The 23,393-nt window shown below is 66.1% G+C and overlaps 11 protein-coding genes across 11 annotated transcripts; 6 read left to right on the forward strand and 5 right to left on the reverse strand.

Annotated features, from left to right (window-relative positions):
• The first annotated feature begins 20 nt into the window (after window positions 1-20).
• Window positions 21-1,527, forward strand: V1510DRAFT_318610 (CDK-activating kinase assembly factor MAT1-domain-containing protein). The gene is made up of 3 exons (XM_066930773.1): window positions 21-106; window positions 139-1,106; window positions 1,204-1,527. Exons 1-2 carry the CDS (start codon window positions 79-81, stop codon window positions 1,074-1,076), a joined length of 966 nt encoding a protein of 321 aa, XP_066790056.1. The 5' UTR covers window positions 21-78; the 3' UTR covers window positions 1,077-1,106; window positions 1,204-1,527.
• V1510DRAFT_413677 (uncharacterized protein) lies at window positions 1,415-2,243 on the reverse strand. Its single transcript, XM_066933273.1, has 2 exons — window positions 1,798-2,243; window positions 1,415-1,768 (listed from the first exon to the last, which is right to left on the reverse strand). The coding sequence occupies exons 1-2, from the start codon at window positions 2,167-2,169 to the stop codon at window positions 1,598-1,600; spliced, it is 543 nt and encodes a 180-aa protein (XP_066790057.1). The 5' UTR covers window positions 2,170-2,243; the 3' UTR covers window positions 1,415-1,597.
• Window positions 2,244-2,322: 79 nt separating this feature from the next.
• Window positions 2,323-4,459, forward strand: V1510DRAFT_402002 (uncharacterized protein; the record flags this gene model as incomplete). Its single annotated transcript, XM_066932069.1, has 4 exons — window positions 2,323-2,329; window positions 2,362-2,413; window positions 2,800-2,889; window positions 3,241-4,459. 4 exons carry the CDS (start codon window positions 2,323-2,325, stop codon window positions 4,457-4,459), a joined length of 1,368 nt encoding a protein of 455 aa, XP_066790058.1.
• Window positions 4,460-4,643: 184 nt separating this feature from the next.
• On the forward strand, window positions 4,644-5,961 carry V1510DRAFT_413683 (peptidase family M28-domain-containing protein). The gene is made up of 2 exons (XM_066933274.1): window positions 4,644-5,063; window positions 5,095-5,961. Exons 1-2 carry the CDS (start codon window positions 4,648-4,650, stop codon window positions 5,837-5,839), a joined length of 1,161 nt encoding a protein of 386 aa, XP_066790059.1. The 5' UTR covers window positions 4,644-4,647; the 3' UTR covers window positions 5,840-5,961.
• Window positions 5,962-8,025, forward strand: V1510DRAFT_413684 (P-loop containing nucleoside triphosphate hydrolase protein). The gene is made up of 2 exons (XM_066933275.1): window positions 5,962-6,022; window positions 6,325-8,025. The coding sequence occupies exons 1-2, from the start codon at window positions 6,010-6,012 to the stop codon at window positions 7,872-7,874; spliced, it is 1,563 nt and encodes a 520-aa protein (XP_066790060.1). The 5' UTR covers window positions 5,962-6,009; the 3' UTR covers window positions 7,875-8,025.
• A 150-nt stretch (window positions 8,026-8,175) lies between these two features.
• On the forward strand, window positions 8,176-10,411 carry V1510DRAFT_413686 (tRNA synthetases class II-domain-containing protein). The gene has a single exon (XM_066933276.1). The coding sequence runs from the start codon at window positions 8,257-8,259 to the stop codon at window positions 10,315-10,317; it is 2,061 nt and encodes a 686-aa protein (XP_066790061.1). The 5' UTR covers window positions 8,176-8,256; the 3' UTR covers window positions 10,318-10,411.
• Window positions 10,364-12,645, reverse strand: V1510DRAFT_413688 (pyruvate kinase). Its single transcript, XM_066933277.1, has 3 exons — window positions 12,480-12,645; window positions 12,346-12,390; window positions 10,364-11,811 (listed from the first exon to the last, which is right to left on the reverse strand). Exons 1-3 carry the CDS (start codon window positions 12,583-12,585, stop codon window positions 10,424-10,426), a joined length of 1,539 nt encoding a protein of 512 aa, XP_066790062.1. The 5' UTR covers window positions 12,586-12,645; the 3' UTR covers window positions 10,364-10,423.
• A 958-nt stretch (window positions 12,646-13,603) lies between these two features.
• V1510DRAFT_413691 (uncharacterized protein) lies at window positions 13,604-15,969 on the reverse strand. The gene has a single exon (XM_066933278.1). The coding sequence runs from the start codon at window positions 15,613-15,615 to the stop codon at window positions 13,798-13,800; it is 1,818 nt and encodes a 605-aa protein (XP_066790063.1). The 5' UTR covers window positions 15,616-15,969; the 3' UTR covers window positions 13,604-13,797.
• On the forward strand, window positions 15,724-16,935 carry V1510DRAFT_413693 (protein-lysine N-methyltransferase). The gene is made up of 2 exons (XM_066933279.1): window positions 15,724-15,846; window positions 15,923-16,935. The coding sequence occupies exons 1-2, from the start codon at window positions 15,824-15,826 to the stop codon at window positions 16,644-16,646; spliced, it is 747 nt and encodes a 248-aa protein (XP_066790064.1). The 5' UTR covers window positions 15,724-15,823; the 3' UTR covers window positions 16,647-16,935.
• On the reverse strand, window positions 16,852-19,029 carry V1510DRAFT_413697 (uncharacterized protein). The gene has a single exon (XM_066933280.1). The coding sequence runs from the start codon at window positions 18,649-18,651 to the stop codon at window positions 16,954-16,956; it is 1,698 nt and encodes a 565-aa protein (XP_066790065.1). The 5' UTR covers window positions 18,652-19,029; the 3' UTR covers window positions 16,852-16,953.
• Window positions 19,030-19,887: 858 nt separating this feature from the next.
• V1510DRAFT_413701 (putative sterol 3-beta-glucosyltransferase) lies at window positions 19,888-22,585 on the reverse strand. The gene has a single exon (XM_066933281.1). The coding sequence runs from the start codon at window positions 22,318-22,320 to the stop codon at window positions 19,927-19,929; it is 2,394 nt and encodes a 797-aa protein (XP_066790066.1). The 5' UTR covers window positions 22,321-22,585; the 3' UTR covers window positions 19,888-19,926.
• Between the last annotated feature and the right edge of the window lie 808 nt (window positions 22,586-23,393).

Below are 23,393 nucleotides of genomic sequence, written 5' to 3' on the forward strand. Positions count from 1 at the left end.
CGGAAAAAGTGCTTGGTAGGGTTAGGTGAATGGCCATGACTTGACCGTCGCCGGGATCAGCGCACCGCCGCGGACGACATGGACGGCGTCACCAAGCCCGAGGACGGTATGTGGCCGCGCGAGCCTGCTGACCCACAGAGTTCTGTCCAGTATGCAAGCTGGACAGCTACATGAACCCGAACATGAAGTTCCTGATCAACACAGAGTGCTACCACAAGATGTGTGCGCCGTGCGTCGACCGGATCTACTCGACCGGCCCTGCGCCGTGCCCGTACATGAACTGCAAGCACATCCTGCGCAAGAACAGGTTCAAGAAGCAGCTGTTTGAGGACATCGGCGTCGAGCGAGAGGTCGACATCCGCCGCCGTGTGGCCAAGATCTTCAACAAACGCCAGGAGGAGTTCGACTCGCTCGCCGAGTACAACAACTACCTCGAGGACGTCGAGGGCATGGTGTTTAACCTGGTGAATCGGATCGACGTCGAGGCCACCGAGCAGCGGCTGGAGAGCTACCAGCGCGAGAACCGCGCGGCGATCCTCAATAACGTGTCGCTGGCGTCCCAGGAGGACGCCCGACTGGAGCAGCTCAAGCGCTCCGAGGACGAGGCCCGGCTGCGCGCGCGCCAGGCCGCCATCGAGGAGGCCGAAGAGGAAGCCCGCTGCAAGAAGGAGCTCGAGCGGTCGATCATCAACAACCTGGCCTCGGGCTCGGGCGATGCCGAGACCATCGTCAAACGCACCGCCCGCGCCACCCTGCCGGTCAAACCGCGCGCCGACCGCTGGCCTGTCGGCGCGGCCGCGGTGCCCATGGCTCCACGCACCTCCTGGGACCCGTCCACGGACTCGGAGCCGTTCGATCCGTTTGACGGCGACGACTACGTAAACCCGCTCTACACGCCGGCGAGCCATTACTACGACCCGTTCCTCGACAGCATTCAGCGCAGCGTGCAGGCCAAGGCTGCCGGCTTCTTTATCGAGGACGTTTACCGGCGGTCGCTGTTTGAGGCCTTCATGGGACTGGGCTGCAACATTGCAGTTGAGAAGGCTGCGCCACCCGAGCCGGTCGAGGCGGCTTAGGCGCGGCGCGTGTGGCGCAGCTGCGGCTACATGATGCGGCTATATGCCAGTCTTGGCGGGCACTTTGGGTGGCTGCCCTGCGGGCAGGAGCGGTAACCGGCCGTGCACCTGCGCGCAGGGCAGCTACACTGGACAAAGTCGCCGCCCAGGGCGCGGGCGGCTATATGTTGCGGCTATATGTTGCGGCTATATGTTGCGGCTATATGCGAGCCACGGGCAGCGGCTATATGCGAGCCACGGGCAGCGGCTATATGCGAGCCACGGGCAGCGGCTCTGCCGAGGCTAGCTGCCTTTCGAGAAGCATCGAGCAAACATACCACGCACCTGCCCGCAGGGTAGCCGTCCTCAACGGAGTCACCGCCGGAAGCTCGTGCAGCTATACGCCGGAGACCGTGCGCCTGATCAAGCCCACAGCCACGAGTCCTACGGGCAGCCACTGGAGCTTTCGCCAGAGACCTTGCACTGGTCCGGCGGCTGGCTCAGGCCTTTTCGTACATAGACAGCATACATATATACATTCATTAAAACTGCTTACGGCCGTGGTCGAGCAGGTACTGGACCGGGCTGTCCTTCCAGGCCTTGGCGTCAGCCGCCCGCTCGCGCTCGTACTGTTCCAAGGCCTCGCGACGGACGCGGTGGTCGAGCGTAGGCTGTCGGCCATTGGCCATGTAGCCCATCGTTCGCAGAATTTTCTGAATTAGCAAGTCCCCGGGAAACCTACCTTCTGGGCCTGTTTGCAGGCACTGAACTGGGCCGACTGCGACGCACACATCTTGATCTTGCGGTCAATCAGCGTGCCCTTGGTCAGACAGTCGGACAGCGCGAGCTCGTAGATCGCGCAGTTGGCGCTGGCGGCCACCTCGAGCTCGTGCACGCGTTGCTCGAGCGTCAGGCCCTGGCCGGTCTCGGTCTGCTTGAGGATCGTGACCAGCTCGCTGTCTCCAGACGACTGCGCCGCCGACAGCTGCCGTTTGAGCGCCAGCTTCGGCGTCTGCGACACATAGAACTCGCGCAGGTCCGGCTCGAGAAAGTCGAGACCGCCGGTGTCGTCGCCGGTCGCACGACTCCCGCGGAGCCACGAGAGCCAGCCCATGTTGTTTCTGCGTGCGCCCGGATGCGGATTCGCCTGCGATGGATCCGATGTGTTCGCAGGATTTGATTGCTGGGCGGACGGCTCGGATGGTGTCGTTTTTGCCGCCACACTCCCAAACGCGTCTCGACCAGGAGATCACCACCGCATCGCGCGATGACAGGTTTGTGGACGGCTGGACGATGCTGATGGCAGACCAGCCGGATCGCCAGGCGCTTAAGATGGCTGCGCGCGTGCGCGGGGCAGGGTGAGTGTGCGTGGCGCGTCTGGGTCGGCGGGCGCGTGTGTTTGTCAGAGGGTACTGTCAACTGCCGACGCCTGCCAGGACCCGCTGTGACTGCTTCACGGCTTGCGACGCGGCCATGGCTCGAGTTTATGGTGGCCCTAGCTGCGGACCGCGCCGTGGCGCTGTGCGGCGGCCGGCGGGTATATGGCGGGTATATGGCGACATGGCGGCTATACGACAGGACACGAGCCTGGGCGGCGGCCCGTCAGGAGTGGCCTGCGGCCAGGCGAGCGGCACAAGCTCGTACCAGTCCGCAGGGCAGCTACTCTCGGAACAGTCGCCGCCGGAGCCTCGTGCGGCTATATGCGGCTATATGACCGCCGCCGGAAACGCAGCTGACGCTCTAGCACGCGCGTGGTCGGGTCGGGGCCGTTTGCGATCGAAATGCCCTCGGCCATGCGCAAGGCGTTTCTCAAGTCGCCCGTGTCGCCGGGGAGGTCAAAGAGTCGCAGCTCGCAAGGCCGCAGCTCGCAGGGCCGACCCGGCAGGCCCAGCCAGGCGTCGGCCGACGGCGCGACGCCCGCAAAGACGCCCAAACGGCCGGTCGGCCGGCCGCCCGGATCTAAGAATGGATCGGGCGAGCGCCGCACGTCCAGCGGCAAGCGTGGACGGCCGCCGCTGGTTCGGCCGCCGTCGGCCGAGCGGCCTGGATCGAGCGGCAAACGAGGCCGGCCACCGCTTCGGCCGAGTCCGACCGAGGCTGGGCCGAGCACCGCACCGAGTTCGAGCGGTCGACGACGCGGTCGGCCGCCGGCGAATGCGCATCTGACGCCGTCAGCGCTCTACAGCGCGTTCAAATCGCCGCTGCTGCGGAAGAGCGAGCTGGACAAGGGCAAGGCCGTGAATCGGCCCACTGGCTTGATTGAGCGGCCGCAGAATCAGGCGGTCGTGTCGAGGAGCGCGCTCGGCCGGCCGCCGCTGCGACGGTTCAGTGACTCGGACTCGGAGACCGTGGCGGCGCCCGTTCCGGCGCGGGCACCGGCGGGTCGACCGGTGGAGAGCGAGCCGGAGGAGGTCGAGGAGATCGAACCAGAGTACGAGCCGGAACCTGAGATCGAGCCCGAGTCCGAGCAAGACCCCGGGTCCGAGTCCGAGCCCGAGCCCGAGCCCACGCCGCGTCCCGTCCGGCCCGTGGCGACCGCACAGATGGACCTCGAGGCTGCCGCGCCGGCGCGGCCGCCGCGGTCGCCCGTCAAGCGCAAACTAGCCGCGCCGCGGCTGCCGGCCGCACCGACCAGCCCGGCCGGGTCCAGCGAGACCGAGCCTGAGTACGACGTCGACGACGAGGACAACTTTGAGCCGAGCGCACGGCCAGTCCCGCCGTCGCCGCCGACGCCGCCGACGCCGCGGCTGGCGCCCGAGGCCGTCAAGAAACGGGGGCGTCCGCCCCGCGACGACGACGGGTCGTACGTGCAGATCAAGGCGCAGAAGCTGAGCGAGCGCGACGGCGGCAGCCGGCATCTGAACGAGATCGACGTGGTCGCCCAGGTCATGTCCGAGCAGCTCTACAACGCGGCGGCCAAGCAGGCCAACGGCATGCACCGGCGCGTGCTCGAGTCCTTTGCGGAGGAGCTCGAGTTCCGGTTCCTGGACATGGTTGACGCGGTCGACGCGCACGCAGTGCTGGCCACGGCCGTGCGCAGGGCGCGCAAGAAGAAGGCTCTTCTGCGCGAGCAGCTGCTGGATCTGCGGCGGGAGCGCGCACAGATCAGCGCCGACATCGACACCGTGCGCAGCCGCCACCTGGACGCCGAGCGCACCGCCGACAGCCTGAACGACGTGCACAACTTCCTGGAGGAAATCCAAGGCGTGGACGCGCGCGCGCGCCAGGTGCACGCGCGGCTGCCGGCGGATGAGCGGGCGCGGGTGGCGGCCGGCAAGACGCCGTCGACGCAGGGCGTGGAAGCCGATCTGGCTGCAGTGGCGCCGCTGCTGGGGCCGGCCGGACTTCTGGCGCGTGTGCGCGAGTTCAACGCGTTCCTGGAGGACGTGGAACTGCAGATGTAGGTAGCAAGAGATGGACCAAGTGCGCCGCGCGGCGTGCGGCTGACGCGCCGCACGACGTGCGGCTGATGCAGCTGCCGCGCGGCTGAGCGCGCCGCACGGCGTGCGGCGTCGCGTAGCTGCAATGTGACGTCGCGAACCGGCCGGGTAACCCATGCACTTCTCGCCCGCCGGGCCGTCCCGTCGTCAACATGCATCCCCGCTCATCGCCGCCGTGGCTGGCCGCTGCCGGCCTCTGGGTCGCGGCGGCCGCGGCCTACTCGGCCGTCAACGTGACCGAGCTCGACGCTCTCTTCGGCCGGCACCCGCCCCTGCCCGCGCTCGACGCCGTGGCCGGCGCGATTCTGTCGCCACTGATGGTTCCCCGGCCGCCGGGCTCGGCCGGATCCGCCGCCGTGTTTGACCACATGGCCTCGTTCTTTGCGCGCAACGTCTCGGGCTGGACGGCCGAGGTCGACGAGTTCACCCAGACCATATCCGGCCTCGAGCCCGACTCCGAGGCCGGTGAGACCGCCGAGGCCGTGGCCGCCTGGAACCGGCCGGTCACGTTCCGCAACCTTGTCGTGCGCAAGACGCCGCCGTGGCTCGACGAGGACTACGCGTCCTAGTAAGTTTGTGCGCGGCGCCGCTGACCCCAGCCTGACCCTGGCCGCCCACTACGACTCAAAGGTCCTGCCGGCCGGCTTTGTCGGCGCCACCGACTCGGCCGTGCCCTGCGGCATGCTCATGTACCTCGCCGCTGTGCTGGACGACGCGCTCGACCGTCGCTGGGGCTCGATGGCCAACTCGTCGCACACGCCTGACGAGCGCGGCCTGCAGATCATATTTCTCGACGGCGAGGAGGCCTTCGGCAAATGGTCCGACGCCGACTCGCTCTACGGCGCGCGCCACCTGGCCGATCTCTGGGACGACCCCGTGCGGCGGACGGTCGCCGGTCGCACCAGCCGCCTCGGAGCGATCGACCTGTTTGTGCTGCTTGATCTGCTGGGCGCGCCGGCGCCGTCCGTGCCGAGCTACTTCCCGACGACGACCTGGGCCCACACGCGCATGCACGATCTCGAGCTGCGTCTGCGCCGTCACGGCTCCACCCGCACCTACACCGAGCGCGGCTTTGGCGGCCAGAAGACGTTTCTGCTCAACCCCGCCGACCCACGCAACAGCTACTTCCACCACTCGGCCGACACCGCTGTCGAGGACGACCACGTGCCGTTCCTGCGCCGCGGCGTCGAGGTCCTACACGTGCTGCCGGTGCCCTTTCCCAAGGTCTGGCACACGCTCGACGACGACGCTGCCCACGTTGACCCGGCGACTGTGCACGACTGGGCCAAGATCGTCACCGGCTTCGTGGCCGAGTACCTGCACCTGGGCACGTTCCTGGACTAGATGTACATTAGTTACCCGGCTGTGCCGGAATCCAAAATTGCCACGTGATGAGCGCCGCACTGCGCGCGGCTCCCATCTACGCCCTAACCCCACCGCGCCCGGCAAAATTTTTATGAAAAAATTCCCAGCGCTTTCCTGCACTCGACCACCGGACGAGAACGACGACAACGATGCGTGTGAGAAGTAAGTGCACCTGTGCGCACGGCAGATGGACGGGCCAGGATGTCGGCACCGGCCTCCAGCCGGATCAACTGGCTCGCGCTTTTGCTGGGCTGCTGCGGCGGCTTCGTTGGCTGCTGTCGCCGGCAGCTCTGGTGCTGCTGGTGGTCGGCCGGCGGCCTCTGCGGCTTGTGGGTGACTGCAGACGGCTACTGTGTACTGCAGACAGCGGCCTCTGTGTGCGCAGTGGTCCCGCTGCCATCCCGGCCTGTCCAGCCCGTCCGGCCCTGCCGCCGTACCGATCCAACCAGACCACTGACCTTCAGGACCTACCAGCAAGCGGCGGACGACCAAGCACACGGAGGGCATCAAGAAGAAGGTGGCTGCCCACCACCGCAAGGCCAAGAAGCTTGCCAAGAAGGATCCCACGTGGAAGAGCCGGGTGAAGAAGGACCCCGGCATTCCGGCGTCATTCCCCTACAAGAACCAGATCCTCCAGCAGATCGAGGAGGAGAAGCAGGCGCGTGCTGAGGAGAAGGCGCGCAAGCGCCAGGAGAAGGCCGAGGCGCGTGCTCAGGCCGCCGCCACCGGTATGCCGGTCGACGAGGCCGAGGAGATGGAGACCGACGACGAGGAGGACGCCGGCGAGGGCTCCATGAGTGCGCTGCTCGAGTACGCTCGTCGCGCGGCCAAGGCGCACGCGGACGACGAGGACGACGACGACGACGAGATGGAGTCTGCCTCTGAGATGGACGAGGACGACGCCGTGGACGTCGGCGACATCGGCGAGGACTGGGACAACAGCGGCGCCGCGTCGCGCGAGTCGTCGCGCAAGTCGTTCGACAAGATCTTCAAGAAGGTCGTCGATGTGGCCGACGTGATTCTGTACGTGCTGGACGCGCGCGACCCCGAGGGCACTCGCTCGCGCGAAGTCGAGCAGGCGGTCATGGCCGCGCTCGACAAGCGCCTGATCTTTGTGCTCAACAAGGTCGACCTCGTGCCCGCACACGTCCAGAAGGGCTGGGAGGCGTACCTCAAGAACGTGTTCCCGACGATCGCCCTGCGCGCGACCGTGGCCGGGTCCAACATCCCGAACCAGAACTCCAAGGCCATCACGCCGCAGTCGACGTCGGCGACGCTGATGCGCTCGCTCAAGGCGTATGCCAGCCGCTCGAACCTCAAGCGCTCGATCACCGTCGGCGTTATCGGCTACCCTAACGTCGGCAAGTCGTCGGTGATCAACGCGCTGACGACGCGGACGGGTGGCGCGGGCTCGGCCTGCCCGGTCGGTGCCGAGGCCGGCGTGACCACCGCCCTGCGCGAGGTCAAGATCGACGGCAAGCTCAAGGTGCTCGACTCGCCCGGAATCGTTTTCCCGTCTTCGGCAACCAAGTCCGACGAGTCCTCCGAGGAGGCCCGCCTGATGCTGCTCGGCGCCATCCCGCCCAAGCAAATTGTCGACGCCCAGCCGGCCGTCTCGCTCCTGCTCAACCGTCTTTCGGGCCAGCCCGAGCTTTACAAGAAGCTGATTGAGTTCTACGACCTGCCCGCACTCGTGCCCAAGATCGGCCCCGACGGCGCTCTCGACCGCACCACCGACTTCCTCGTCCATGTCGCCCGCAAGAAGGGCCGCATCGGCCGCGGCGGCATCCCCAACCTGCCGGCGGCGGCTATCTCTGTCATCAACGACTGGCGCGACGGTCGCATTCCCCGCTGGATCGAGGCCCCGACCGCTGCCGAGGTCGACAAGCGCTCGGCGCCGGCCAAGGGCAAGAAGAAGGGCTCCGAGCCGGCCTCTCAGAAGGAGATCGTGACCGAGTGGGCCAAGGAGTTCAGCCTCGACGGCCTGTGGGAGAACAACGCCGACGACGAGTGATCGGCCGGTTTATAAAAGTTTTGCATTTTGTGCTGTCGGTCAGGGCCTGGCCGCTACTGGCCGCTGCAGCCGTGCGGCTGGCTGCCGAGTAGCTCTGTTTGTTTGATTTGCGTGGCATTAGGCCGGACTCGTAATACATTCGTGCACTGTACGTGGTAGACCCGAGGCGACGTGGTTGCCGTGGCAACACGACTGCCAGAGCGACTTGCCGTTGCCGTGGCGACGCCGTCCCGCCGGACTGGGCCTGTGCGTTGCCCTAGCAACCTGTCGGGACTTGTAAAATTTTCGACCACTCCTCCGCGTCACCACGACCACCTGTTCAACTTCCGGCCATTCCGCGCTCCGCCAGCGCCCATCCGCCCTCTGCAGTCGGTGGGACGTCATGATCGGCTCTGGTGTTCTGCGGCCCGTGTTCCGGAGGCATCTTCGTTCCTCCGGCCGCGTCAATGGCTCAAAATCGTTTACTAGCCAAGCCGGCGGCCGATCGACCAAAATTGCATCCAATGCCGCTCAGCGGCCCGCTCTGGGCCTTCATCCGTCAGGCCCCTTTGCCAGAAAGCTGTTGGTACCGTATCGTCGGGCCAGCTCGCGCGCAGGCGCCTACACGCCCGATCTCGGCGTGCTCACGCGCAAGTTTCAGTTCCCAAAGGCGACTTGCGAAGCCTCTGCCATCCAACAGCGGCTACAGGACTACATTGGCCAGACAGTCACCCTCCATGGATGGATACGTGATAAACCGCGCGCCCGCAGCAAGCGCCTGTGTTTCGCGGACCTACGTGACACGTCCGGTACGGTCGTGCAGCTGGTCGAGACGGCCGATGCATCGCCTCTCCAGCTGGCCAAACTTCGCATCGAAGCTGCAGTCTGCGTCACCGGCATCGTTCAGGCAGTCGAGGCCTCGGACCGTCACGACCGCACGTGGGATCTGCAGGTCTTGGACGTCCAGGTCCTGAACGAGTCCAGCCCGGTCGTGTCCCAGCTTGGCAATCCTAAGGATTGGCCCGGCCAGTACCGGTATCTGCAGCTACGCACGCAGGACCGGCTGCGCAACGCTCTCAAGCTGCGGTCCCAAACGGCCGCCATAGTCCGCAACACGCTGGCCGGGACCGAGAACTTTACCGAGGTCGAAACGCCGCTATTGTTCAAGTCCACGCCCGAAGGCGCAGATGAGTTTCTTGTGCCCACGCGTACCAAGGGCCGTGTTTTTGCCCTCCCGCAGAGCCCACAGCAGTACAAGCAGCTGCTGATGGCGAGCGGCGTACACCGGTACTTTCAAATCGCTAAATGTTTCCGCGACGAGGACCTGCGCCAGGACCGCCAGCCCGAATTCACACAGATCGATCTCGAAATGGCGTTTGCAGGTGCCGACGACGTCCAGGCCGTTGTCGAGCGTCTGGTCCAGAGCATCTGGACGGGCATCGTCGGCGCCCCGTTGTCGGCGTCGCCCATCCAGCGGTTATCATATGCGGACGTTATGACCCACTACGGTATCGATAAACCCGACCTTACGTTTAATCTGCCGATCGAGCGGCTCGACACAGTCGCAGGTGAGCATCCAGACTATCCTGTGCTCGAGGCACTTGTCGTTCGACCGGCGGAATTGCCAGAGCTGGTGTCCTTTGAACTCGACCCGGAATCGTTCAAAGACCGAGTTCCTATCCGGATCGACATCACGGCCGACAACGCCGAATCGTGGCTGGGCGATGCGGCCGCGCGCTTCAAGGCTGCGGCCCCTACTTCCGGCCCTGCCGTTGCTCCAGGCGACACGGTCTACATCTCAACCCGGCAGACGTTCTCCTTCGAGAACCCGACGCCGCTTGGCCGCTTGCGCAAGCAGCTCATAGATCACGCTACGGCAGGCGCGGTCGACCTGACCGCCGTCGCCGCGCTCTGGGTCGTCGACTTTCCTCTGTTCACTCCGGCCGAGCGGCCGCGGGCCGAACAGACCGTCCAGGGGTACCCCGAATTCGACTACGCGGTTGCCACGGCAACGCACCACCCCTTCACGATGCCCAACATGGCCGACGTCGCCGCGCTCTTCCCCGGCGAGCCCGGTCCTGACGGCCGCGTCCGCATCGACATGGCCAAGATCCGCGGCCAGCATTACGACCTGGTCATCAACGGCGTCGAGGTCGGCGGAGGCAGCGCCCGTGTTCACGACCCGGACCTCCAACGGTACATTTTCTCGGCCGTGCTCGGCATCGACGTCGACTCGCCTGCCTCCCCATTTACGCATCTCCTGGATGCTTTCGCCACCGGCTGTCCGCCGCACGCCGGTCTTGCGATCGGTTTTGATCGACTTGTGGCCATGCTCGCCGGCACAAAGTCGATTCGCGACGTGATCGCGTTCCCCAAGAGCGTCACTGGTGCCGATCTGGTGGTCAAGAGTCCGACCAAGGTGACCGAGGCGCAGTTGCAGAAGTATCATCTCCGCGTGCGCTAGTCCTACGACGGGCGCGGCCTTCGCCGCAGGCCCTACATGTAAATAGTCCTCGATATACAGCTGTATATTCCATCTATAAATCTCATACACTACCAGTAGTGTACGTTTAGATGCACTCCAGAACACGGAGAGTGTTGGTGTGACCGAGACCACCGGTCCAGCCCTGGATAGCAATAACAACCTCGCCACGGTTGAGGATTCCAAGCTCGACAGCCTGGTCCATGCCCCACTTGAGACGGGCCTCGACATCGTCCGACCACTCGCCCTCAGCCGACGACTGGGGCTGCGAGTACACGAACGGGTAGACACCGCGGTACAGGTGCGAGTAGCGGGCCGAAACCTCGTTACGGGTCACCATGAGGATGGGGCAGGTGGGTCTGTACTTGGAGCACAGACGCGCGGTAGTGCCCGAAGTCGACAGAACGATGATGGCCTTAGCCTGCTGCTCGAACGAGGCCGAGACGGCGGCGGCGGCGATAGTCTCGACGGTGTCGGTCGGGCGGGGGGTCAGGAGACGCAGCTCGTTGAACTGGGGCGGGTAGCAGATGGCCATCTCGGCCACCAGGCAGGTCTCGTGCATCATCTGGACAGCGTTGACAGGGTACGAACCCTTGGCGGTCTCACCCGAGAGCATGACACAGTCAGCTCCGTCGAGAACAGCGTTGCCAACGTCCGAGACCTCAGCACGGGTCGGGCGGGGGTTGTAGGTCATCGACTCCAGCATCTGAGTGGCGCAGATGACGGGCTTGCCAGCAAGGTTGCACTTGGCGATCATCATCTTCTGCGCGATGAAGACCTCCGAGGCGGGGATCTCAATGCCAAGGTCGCCACGGGCGACCATGACACCGTCGGTCTCCTTAAGGATGTCATCGAAGTTGTTCAGACCCTGCTGGTTCTCGATCTTGGCAATGATCTGAATCTGCTTGCCCTCCTCACCAAGAACCTCACGGATAGCCTTGATGTCGTTACCAGAACGAATGAAGGAAGCAAAGACCATGTGGACCTTGTTCTTAACGCCAAACAGAAGGTCGGCCTTGTCCTTCTCCGAGAGCGGAGGGAGGTCGACGTCGGTCTGGGGCAGGTTGACACCCTTGTGCGACGAGATTCTGCCGTTGTTCAGGCACTGGACCTTGAGAGTGCTCTCGTCAACGACCTCCAGGACCTTGAACGAAAGGACACCGTCATCGACGAAGATGATACGACCGGGCGCAATCACCTTGGTGATGTTCTTGTAGTCCAGGAACATGATCTTGTTGTCGCACTTCTTGCGGTACTCCTCGTCGGTGGTGATAACCATCTCATCGCCAGCGGAGATGGGGATATCAGCGTCGCCGATAGTCGAACCAGTGCGGATCTCAGGACCCTTGGTGTCAAGGGCAATGGCAAGCGGGCGACCGGGCATGGCAACCTCGGCGGCGCGCGCGTTGTCGATCACGCTCTGGTGGTACTCGTAGGAACCGTGCGAGAAGTTCATGCGGACGACGTTGAGACCAGCTAGCGGAGTTAGCAAGATGCTGGTGGACAGGGAATGCGCCGCACATTGTGCGGCGCGTCTGCAGGCGTGCTACGCCACTCGTTTTCATCCCAGCCTTGTAGCGGCACGACGGCAATATGACCGCATGCCGCAGCTAGTACCCGACTGAGGGGTATTCCTGTCGTACCAGGACGTGTACCCGACATGGTACGCTCCAACACGCTGGTAGTTGCTACCATTTGTGTCGGGGCGGCACCAGCCGAAACTGTCGAGTCGTACCAGGTACGTTCCCAAACAGTGGTTCGCCACATTGGTGTTGACAGGACACCCCCCCAAAAAGGCAACGCTCAACCTTTCCCCAAAAAAAAAAAAGCCAGCGTCCCAAAAGAAAATGAGCGATGGGGGATGGCGCTGGCAGCGCACCGCCGCACGGCCACGCCAAGTTTCAGCCCGCGGTCGCCAACGGACGGATTCCGTCCGTGAACAACCGGGCTGCAGACGAGCGCCGCCAGTAGCCATTCCCTACTTGCAGAGCGCCAAAAAAAAGTAATTACCAGTTCTCAGCTTGTTCATCACCTCGACCGAGTTCGACTTGGGGCCTGTAAGGGTCAGCGTGTTCTCGGCGCGGCTGCAGGCCGCCGTCGGCGCTAAACAGCGCCGGCACCGGCCGACGCCCAATTGCACTTACCGATGGTACCGATGATACCAGTGCGGCGGAAGTTCCGCGCAGGAGTATCCTTGGTGTTGAGCTGGCAGAGCCACTCGAGGTTGGACGAGACCTGGTCATAAATCATTCTGATATCGTGTAATTGAAAGCTGTAAGGAAGGCGAGCAAACAAAAATCAATGGGGGAGTAGAAGAAAAGAAACGTAGGGAGGACCGAAAAGATATACAGCGGCCGGCGCGAGAAAAAATTCTGCTATACTACCACGCTTTTTGGTTTTTCCTCTTTTTTGCACTTTTTTTTCCTACTAGGAAGATAAAAAAAATTCTAATCCTGGACAGGCGGCCTGCCTATCAACTTAGACATGAATAAGCAAGCCCAGGTCGGTGTAGGCAAGCGCAAGACGTCCACACGCACGCCAGCGTCTGATACGGCCCGAGACTAGATCTACTGGCCGCGTGCGTCTGGGCTATCGGCCTGGGCGGCCGACGCCAGGAGTGGTCAGCGGCAGCCCAGACAGCGCCGCGGCTGCCCAAACAGGCTGCGCCGTAGGCGGCATTCACCGACGTGCTGTCAGGGCGGTCGTGGCCGCCATGCTTGGCCAGTGGCCGCCGGCGACTAATTCGCGCACTTGCTGCCGGTGGCACTGCTCCGGTCACGTGTACGGAATATATATTGACCGCAGCGGCAGAAACTAATGGCGCGGCGGCGGGTGGGGACGTCGGCTAGCGCTGGTCGCGGCCGCAGTTGCCACGTTGTGTGCGTGGGGGGCTCCAGCAACCGGCGTGGCGCCCACGCCAGCCAGGTCCAGCACCAGGGAACGGCCCGCTCGGTTGGGTCCGGCTGCGCCAGCCGCCGCGGCCCCTGCGATCGCACCGGGCCCGCCGCTAGGCTGCGATGGGCAGGTCCCGCGGACCTGGTCCTGGACCGCGTCCTCGGCTGGGCTTGCACGCGCAGCCGCTGCCGCCGCCGCGCGTGTGGCTGTTGGGTCTGCCGGTTGGCTGCGCCCCTGCCTGTGTGTCCACGACAGCCTCTGGGGCGCCTGGCCAGCCGCTGGGGTGCCCCAGCATCTGCGGCCGCGGCCGCGGGCCGCGGCCAAGCGCGCTCCGCCGGCTAGCACACTGATACCAGCCCGCTAGCCCTGCGTCTTTGCCGGCAGCCCCGGAAAAAACGGCCTGGCGCGTCGCTAGGGCTGGACTTGCCGGCGGCCGACGGCTGACGCCACAGCCGGCGGAGCCGGCGTGCATTAGGGCTATGTACAGGCGCCGCGGTGTGTGCGGCGTGCGCGTGGCGTCTAGTTGGCGCAGCAGTCAGCCGCAGATCGTGCGGCTCGTGCGTGCCCCTACTTGCGGCCCTTGCGCCGATTCGCCTTGCGTTTTTTTACTGGCGTCGCCAGCTTGGCCCGCACCGCGTCGCACCGCGCTTGCACAGCCGCCAGTATGTCCTTCTCGTTGGCTAGCACCGTGCACACGGCCCGCACGCGCGCGTTGTCGGCCGAGTCGGCCTCGCGGTCGAGCTCGGTCGCAGACCGCTGGTCCTCGTAGCCCGCCAGACGCGTCGCAGCCAGCGCGCGCACGCCGTCTACGACGCGGCCGGCCAGCGAGCGTTCGCTCTCGTCCAGGTCGGCCAGCAGCGCCGCCACGGCCGCAGCCGCCTCCGGGTCGGGCTCGTCCGCGTCCTGGCCGACGTCGACCAGGTTGACCAGATCGAGCAAGTGGCGGCGGCTCACCTGCAGCTCGCCGACGCCAGCCAGTTCCTCGCCGGCGCCAAAGCTTAGCGCAGCGTCGTCGGCGGCCATCAGTAGCACGCACTCAAACAGAGCGTCGCTGACGATGCCGTCCGCGTGAATCTTGACGACGTAGTCCTCCTCTTCGTCCGCGTCCTCGTCCTCGTCCTCATCATCGCCGGTCAGACGGGCGGCGCCGCTCTTGCGGGCCTCGCGCCACGTCTTCCACAGATCCCATCGACGGCCGCGGTCGCCGTAGGCCGCGACCAGCTCACTGCCGAGCAGGACCTCGTCATCGCGGCTGTCGCGCAGAGCAAAGCCGTACCGAGACAGTAGTACGGCCGACGATAGGTCGCCATAGGTGTTGTAGATCTCGCGCGACTGGCCGGGTCGCACAGCGACCGGATGCCGCAGACGCATGTCGCAGGCATCGTCCTGGTGGTCCGACCCGTCCGACTTCTCTGACCCGTCTGAGTCATCCGACCCGTCCGACCCGTCCGACCCGTCCGACCCGTCCGACCCGTCGTCCGAAGCGTCCTCAAACCCGTCACTGTCGTCGTCGTGGTCACAGTCGGACCCATGCACATGCTCCTCGTCCTCATCCTCGAGTTCGCCGGCCTCACGCATCCGTCCAATCTCGTGCTCGCAGGTGTCGTTCGAGCCGCAGTACTCGCATACCTCGAATTGCGTCTCAAATGCTAGGTCCGGCGAGTCAGTGTGGTTGAACAGGTCGGCAAACGGGCACAGTCCGAGGCCAAGATACCCGTCGATCTCGAAGCACCGTGCTGAGACCACCGTCAGTGCCCGCACAAAGTCATCCTCGGTCACGCTGGTTAGATCGGCCCCGGCAGCGGCAATTTCGGTCGCGTTGGTGGCCAGAAACGGCGCCACAATGTCACGGAACTGCTCGCCGAGACGCTCGCGCTCGCCGCCAGGTCCGGCCAGACCACCCACGCGCGCCACGTCCGTCTGCTGAAGTCGGGCCTGTAGCTCGGCCGGCCACAGCATCGGCACGTCTTCGCCGTCAGGGAACAGCGCCAGGTATGCTCCCCAGGGCGACCGCGAGCCCAGGGCCCGTTCGAACATGTAGGCGACCGTCAGGCCGAGCGTCGTCGTCTGTAGGTCGTCCGATCCGACGAGAAGGTTGGCCAGGCCGCAAGTCGCTGGTGCCAGGACGGCGGTCTTGGGAACGCTCATGACGAGCGTGTCGCCCGGCAGAACGATCCTACCACGCGGCTCGGGCTTGCTGCGGCCACTCCCACGACCGCGGGGTCCGCGGGCGGGCACGGCAGCGCCCTTGTTGTCGATCACGACATGGAATCCCTTGGTCTTGGAGTACTTGACCGTCAACGCCTCGTGCACGAATGCCTTGGAGTCCGCAAGGAACTCGCGGAACGGCCCGACCAGGGCCGTCTTGGCCTCTTTGGTGCTCATTGGCTCGATAGGGGAGGCTATGCGGCTGGAAGCGTCGAAAAGTCTGCCGTGCGTGTCGAGCGCCGACAAAATTTTCGTGAACGTGCAGAGGCTTTACCCCTGAATTTCGCGGCGGTTAGGCATTTGCTGAAAATTTTCACCAGGCGGCAACAGACGGCCGTTGGCGCAGCGACTGCGGACGAGCGAGGACACTACAGAGCCTGAAACGATGTCAGACGACGAGGAGATCGGGTAGGTCGCTCTGGGGCGGCTGGCGGCGGCAGCCTGCGGCGCAATCGCGCGCAGAGGACGGATCGCTGACGAACAGACTGTCGGCGGCAGCTCTAGCTGCGCTTGGCGAGTTCCGGCGCGAGGAGACGGAGCGAATCGAGCAGTTTGAGAAGCTGCAGGCGCAGGCGCTGGCAAAGTTCGACGAGGCCAAGGCCGCGGACGCGCAGGCGGACGTCGACTTTGCCATGGACGTCTTCCAGGAAGACTGGAACCTGTCGCAGTTCTGGTACAGCGACGCGACGGCAACGACGCTGGCGTCTGCGCTGCTGGAGGGTCTGCCGACGGACCGGGTGGCGCGGATTGCGCTGGTGTCGGCGCCAACGGTGTATCACAAGCTGCGGACAATGCTTGCTGGCCGCAAGGACGTTGAGCTGTACCTGCTGGAGCACGACGACCGCTTCCGAGTGTTTGGCACGGAGTACATCTTCTACGACTTCAACGAGCCGCTGCGCAACCTGAACGATCCGCGAACGGGTGGCACAACGCCGCTGAAGGGCACGATCGACCGCATTCTGGTCGACCCGCCGTTCCTGTCCGACGAATGCCACACCAAGACGGCCATCACAGCGCGCGTGCTGCTCAATGCCGAGAGCCCCGCGCGGGCGACGGTCGTGTGCACGGGCAACAAGGTGGAGGACATAGTGGAGCGGATCTACCCGGGCATCCGGCGGACGACGTTCCGGCCGGAGCACGCGCGGGGCCTGAGCAACGAGTTCCGGTGCTACGCAACGTCGGAGTGCGCGCAGTGGAAGTTCGAGTAGAGCACTAAGCCGCATGCTGTGCGGCGCACGCCGCACACGACGCGGCTCAATTGAGCCGCACAACGTGCGGCTCGGAAACCCCGCCAAGGGCGGCGCACCCCGGCTGCTCCGAGCTTCCGCCCGGTGCCGTCGGTGCCGGGCCATCGCTGCCGCACGCGCGCCCACGCCCCCGGCGCGTCCCGCCACGTTGCCCTCCATGTCCGCGTACCCATCACAATTTACGGTTTATTAAATATTATCACCGGCAGTAGCCGTAGGTCATCACACATCAAATGCAAGCAAAGTAGAGTTATTATAGTGTACACGGCTAGGCGCGCTGCGCTGCCCAGCCCTTGAGCGCCATCAGCACAATGATCCAGCTCATGACGAGCGTAGCCAGGCCCACGGTGATGTTCATAGTGAACATGGCGTCCACCCCACGGTAGATCATGGCCTGGACGGTCTCGGTGTTGGACAGCATGAAGATAAAGCCGCCGGCCATGAGGCAGAATGAGACCAGGATCTCGGTCAGCGGGCGGCCCGACAGGTACGACTGCGGCGGCGCCAGGAAGTAGATCACGTAGGTCGCAAAGCGGAAGACGGCGGCAATGCACAGCAGATAGCCCCACTGCATGTGGATCTTGGTCGCCAGCTCAGTAGCCTGCTGGTGCTGGGACATGAGCACGCCCGTGAAGAAGATCGTGAAGAGCGGGAACGGGTTGAACGAGAACGCATAGGTCGCTGGCTCCTGGTGGGCCGGAGAGGCGGTCGCGTAGGTCGACGCCAGCGCGCGCGCGGACATGGCCTGGTCGAGCGTGGCGTTCAGCAGCTGGCGCACGGCGCGCGACTCGAGCAGCAGGCCGCCGAGGCCGCCGCCGATGAACATGAACGCGATCGAGACATGCTGGAGGTCTTTGTGGGACCACTTGCCATCCTTGTTGCCGAGGTGCTCGAGGAAGACGTTGGTGATCCCGTAGAAGAAGATCAGGCCGGACTCGACAGTCTCCATCGAGCAGGTGATGTAGCGGTTGCGCGCGGCCGACGCCGGGCGCACGTTCCACGCCCAGCCGTACTCGGCGAACGCGCCGAGCCAGCGGCCGAGCGTGAGCACGCCGAGCCAGAGGAAGACGCCGCCCTTGATGAGGTGCGCGAGCAGGCCAAAGATCTTGTCGCCATGGCCCATGCCGGTGGCCGTGATGGCGCCCGAGACAATCTGGGCAAAGCCAATGACGACCAGCGGCCGGTTGAGGACGCCAAAGACGACGTTGGCGGCCGTGCGGCAGCCGGCGAGGACGTCGGTGCTGACGTACGCCAGCGGCGAGAAGCGCCCAAACACGACGTTGCGCATGAGCCAGTTCTCGACGCGGTGCTCGAGCGTGCCGTAGGCCTTTTCGCCGAGCATGATGTCGGCGCTGTCGTCGTCGACGACGGTGTCGTCCTGGTACGGCGAGAAGCCCAGGTTGGGCGAGCCGCTGCCGACGTGGCCCGAGTCGTCGGACGGCCGCGCGGGCGCGGCCGCGTCGTGCGTCCGCAGGACCGACGTCATCGAGTGCCCGGCCAGCGTCGAGCCCAGGCTGGCGCCCAGCTCGGCGCGGTCGTCGTGGCTGGCGACCCGGCGGTGGCCGCTGCGCTTCTCAAACGACCAGTCGAGCACGGCGCGCACGACGGCGGCGCCAAAGTGCGCGGCCAGCAGCGCAAGGACCACGAAGCCGAGCTTGTGGTGGATGTTGTTCGGGTACAGGTCGGGCGTGGCCGACTTGTAGACCAGGATCGGCGCCATGCCGAGGCCGACGGTGGCCAGGAACACCGAGTGCACGGCCAGGAAGAGCGGCGAGCGCGCGACCGACAGCATGAGCGACACCGGCAGAAGCCCGAAGAACGCCAGCGTCATGAGCACAATGTGGGCCACCAGCAGCGGCCGCTGCTCGGGCATGTTCAGGTACGACGTCTCATCGTAGTTCACAAAGAGGTCGGTGTAGTTGAAGGGCGGCATGTGCCGGGGCATGGTGACTGTGAGGTTAGCCATTGCCGTGCGGGAGCCGGAGCGGGCGGGAAGGCTGGATCGGCGCCGCGCGGCGTGCGGCGCAGGGGCGCGCCGCACGCCGTGCGGCGTGTTCGGGCCCGTGCGCGCACCGCCGCCACCGCCGCGCCCAGCCACAGCGCCGGATCCGCCGGCTGCGCCGGGCCGTGCGGCTCGCCCGTCACTTACATGGATCCGAGGCGTTCGCCATCATGGCCGTCATGTCCATTTCCTCAGCGTCCTCGTCGGCGCCGTGCGCAGCAGCACCCGCCAGCAGCGCCGCCAGCACGGCGGCGCGCAGCCAGGCCCTAGTCGGAGCAACCATCGGTGGTGTGGGAGTTCTGTCTGCCTGCCGCCAGGATCACCGCGGTGTTATATACCAAGCCCGTAAATGTCTCATGTGCAACTTTCCCTAATGAAATTTATGGTTATGAGCCGGCTGTGCGATGACAAATGGCGCTCCTGCGGACAACGAGCAATAAGCTCGAACACAACGACACCCCTCCCTAACGCCGTGCCGATCGGGATAAGTCCGCGGTCCACGTTCCGCAGCCGCCGGGGAGTCCCCCGCCGTGCCGGCGGGCCGAGCGGTCTGATCACCGGAAATAGCGGCCATCGCCTGCGAACCTAAAGCGCAAATGAAACGATACGATGGGTCTAAGGGTTAGGTTATCGGCTATGACATCGTCCCGGATCTGGCGCTGGGCGCGAGCGGTGGGGCCGCGCGGTCCGGGCTCCGGGCAGCCGGCTGCGCGGGCGCCGCGGCGTCGTCATGCCACGTTCCTGCAGCATCGGCAGCGCGGCGGCGGCGGCGCGGCGGCGCCGCGGCCGGCGCGGGCGGCTGGGAGGGGGCCCGGTGGGGCCTAATGCCCCGGGTAACTGTTCGCAGAATTCCACGGATTTCGGAGCTAACGTGCGGCGGCCGGCTGACTCGGAACCTTGCGTCATGCGCGAGTCGTCCGCTAGGAGCCGAAGCTAGGCCGGCGGCGGTCCGAGCCCCCAGCCGAGCCGGCCGCGGCACGGCCGCCGCGCGCGCGGTGCGCCGACGGGCGGCCGCTGCGCGCCGGCGCCGATGGCGTGCGCCGCGGGCGCCCGGCGGCTGGGGTGGTACCCGCGCGGCGGGTCGCCGCGGCACAGCCGACGGGTCGCCTGACCGCGCCAAGCCGGGTCGGCAGCGCGCAGCCGCTGTGACGGGCCTCGTCACATCTACGTCACGTGCTCGGAACACGTTGCGCCCGGGAGCCGGAGTCCAAAGATACATTGCGCCGCACCGCGTGCGGCTCACCGCCCGTCGCCCTCGTCCACGATCGTCCAGCTCTCGTCCGACGCCTCCGGCGGCTCGTCCGCCGCCCGCTGCGTCTTGATCAGCGACGTCGCGTAGTCCAGGTCGCGGTAGATGGTCTGGATCGCCGTGCCGACGCCGTCCTCGGCGCGGATCTGCTCGCCCAGCGCGCGCGCCTTGGCGATCACGCGCTCGTTGCGCGTGCCCTCCCACAGCGCCTTGGAGAACTGCCGCACGTTGAGCTTCTTGAGGTGGATGCCCGCGCCCAGGTCCTCCACGCGGTTCGCGTAGAAGAACTGGTCGCCGAAGAACGGCTTGATGATCGTCGGCACGCCCGCGCGCAGACTCGCGCCGGTCGTGCCCGAGCCGCCGTGGTGGACGGCCGCGTCGACCTGGGGGAACAGCCAGTCGTGCGGCGCCGACTTGATCTGCAGGATCTCGGGCGGCATCGGGATGTCGCCGTCGTCGCCGCCGTTGCCGAGCCGGTCCGACCAGCCCTTGGACAGCACGCAGTAGACGTCGGCCTTGAGCACGGACTCGATGACCGCGCGCGTGAGCTCGCGCGGCTGCGCGACGACGATCGAGCCGAAGCCGATGTACACCAGCTTCTTGCCCAGCCGCCGCGCCTCGGCCATGAACGCGACCAGGTCCGCCGGCGGCGCAAAGTCCTTGCCGCCCTCGTCCAGGAACCAGTACCCGGTGACCTTGATCCAGTCGCTGTAGTCCAGCGGCGGCGGCACCACCGACGGGCTGAAGTTGTACAGGAACGGCACCTTGTTCGGCTGGAGCCGGTCGAGCCCGGTCCGGGGGAGCCCCAGCGTCTTGACCCGCCACTTGTTGACCTGGCCCGAGATGCCCTTCCAGAACACGTTGTCGAACATGACGTACGTCAGGTAGTTGTACGACCCGCCCATCTTCTGCTCCGGCACCGCGAACGCGTGCGGGTACGCGCGCGTGCGCGTCCACGGCATCGTGAACGCCCGGAAGTACGGGATCTGCAGCGCCTCGGCGATGTGGATGCCGGCCATGGCCGACGGGCTCTCGATCAGCACGTCCGTGCCCTGGCACGCCCGCCACGACGTCTCCAGCAGCTCCGTGATCCACCCGCGGAACTTGGACGACGCCTCCTTGAGGAACGAGTACGTGAACATGCCGTGCTCGACCGAGAGCCGCATCAGCTCCGCCGGGTCGCCTGCGATCTCGACAAACTCGATCCCGTGCTTCTCGATCCAGTCCTTGAACTCGCCGTGCGTGGCGATCCGCACCGCGTGGCCCTCGGCGATGAGGCCCTTGGCCAGCGCGATGTACGGCTGCACGTCGCCGCGCGAGCCGATCGTCAGGCACGTGAAGTGCAGCCGCCGCGACGGCCGGAACGACAGCACCGACGAGCCCGTGCCCAGCATCAGCGGCGGCCCGGACCGCAGCTCCTCGCCCGACATGACCACGGCCTCGCCGGCCTCGCGCGAGCACGGCCGGGGGAGGTCGTCGGGGCCGCCGCCGAAGCGGACGAAGATGTCCTTCTTGGGCAGCGGGTTGCCGCTGGCGCCCGTCAGCATCTGCCGCTCGTCGGCTTGCTCGCCCGGGCTCGGCGCCAGCTTCTTCTCGCGGTAGAGCTGCAGCTGGCGCCAGAGCGTGCCCATGCAGTCGCCGCGCGAGTCGGCCTGGCGGAACTCGAAGAAGATTTCCTCGTGCCCGTGGATGACCACGACCAGGCCCGAGTACCCGAACCGGAAGCCCTTCTCCTTCTCGACGTTCTCGATGTCCTCCAGCGGGAGGATCATCTTGGTCTTGGTGCCCGGCAGCAGGCTGCGGAAGCAGAAGAAGTTCTCGCCGACGTAGATCTTGCCGTAGAGCGGAATCACCCGCTGCAGGTACCCGTAGAAGCTGGCGACCAGCTTCTCGCTCTCGGGCAGCGCAAAGTGCGACCGGAACCGCTCGGCCGACTCCTCGGCCTCCTGGGGCTCGTCGTCGTCCATGGCGCGCCCGTCAAAGTGCTTGGGGTTGCCGGCCCACATCTCGGTGACCTTGTCCATGTAGACTGTGGGGGCGGAGGGGAGCATGCTCTGGACCTTCTCGCGGCCCTTGGACATCCAGCCGGTCCAGCCGTCGCGGGCGGGGCCCTGGCTGTTGTCGTCGGGGCCGTCGAGGGCGGGGACCGAGAGCGACGAGGGGGAGTGGACGTCGTAGAACGTTTCGGCGTCGGAGGCGTCGATTTCGACGGCGGACGAGTCCGCCGCGGAGCCGCCGAGGTCGGCCGAGGAGTGGAGGTCGTCGGCGCGGTCGGCGGTGGAGGGCCGGTCGGCTGTGGAGGGCCGGTCCGCGGTGGAGGGCCGGTCCGCGGTGGAGGGCCGGTCCGCCGTCGCCGGCCGCTCCGCCCGCTCCCCCTTGGCCATCTCCCCGCCCGCCCGCGCCCGGCTCGACGACCGTCCCCGCGGCGTGATCTTGTCGATCGACACGTCCAGCGCGTGCTTGATCGCCCGGAACGGGCTCGGCGCCCGTCGGCCCCGCGGCGACGTCGGCGACTGCGCCGCCGAGTCGTAGCTCGACTCGTCCGACCGGCCCTCGGACCGGCCCGGCGACAGCAGGCTCGGCGACGCCGGCGACCGCGGCCCCGGCGACCGCGGCCCCGGCGACTTGGTGCGGCCGACCGGCGTCGACGACCGGCTCCGGCGGCTGCGCGACTCCGGCCGCGGCGGCACGCGCCGCTCGGTCGTGTCCACGATCGGCTCGTGCACGACGCGGTTGGCGCCCTTGTGCAGCCGCAGGTGCGGGTGGTGCAGGTGCAGGCCGCGGTGGCCCTGGCGCTCGCGCGCCGTCCGCTCGGCCTCGGCCACCGTCTTCCGCAGCGTCTCCAGCGCCTGCGGCCCCAGCGTGAAGAACGCAAAGTAGTAGTCGTCGACCGCGTACGACTCGCCGTTGTCCACCACCTTGATCTTGAACGTGTCCGCGCAGTCCAGGACCATGCTCTCCTCGACGTCGAGCACGTTCTCGGTCGGGATGATGATCTTGACGCTGTCGCCGTCGTTGTGCGTGCGGAAGATGGCCTTCTGCAGCAGCTTGACCCACTCGACCGCCGACATGTTGGCGTCCGTGTGGAAGTAGTGCTTCTTGGTGTGGGTCGTGACCACAAACCGCGTCGACGTCTTGGACTCGGGCTCGGCCAGCTCGGCCGAGACCGCGTACCGCAGGTCGATGCTGCCGACCGGGAAGTACAGCTCGGACGAGTTGTTGTAGTAGAACAGCGCGTTGTCGCGGAGCACGCACCAGTACCGCACGTACCGCGGCGGTGTGCGCGTCTTCTTGGAGACGCTGCCGCTCTTGATGACCGCGTGGTTCTTGCGGGGGACGTACGCGTAGAAGCAGATGTGCTCCGGCGTCAGGTACATGTGCCCCTGCAGCAACAGGTTCTTCAGCAGGTAGCAGCTGTACTCGGCCAGCACCGGCTCGGCCGTGCGCAGGTGGAACA

Source organism: Dipodascopsis tothii, assembly GCF_038497935.1.
Source record: "Dipodascopsis tothii strain CBS 759.85 unplaced genomic scaffold V1510scaffold_8, whole genome shotgun sequence".
NCBI classification, from domain to species: domain Eukaryota; kingdom Fungi; phylum Ascomycota; class Lipomycetes; order Lipomycetales; family Lipomycetaceae; genus Neoaidaea; species Neoaidaea tothii.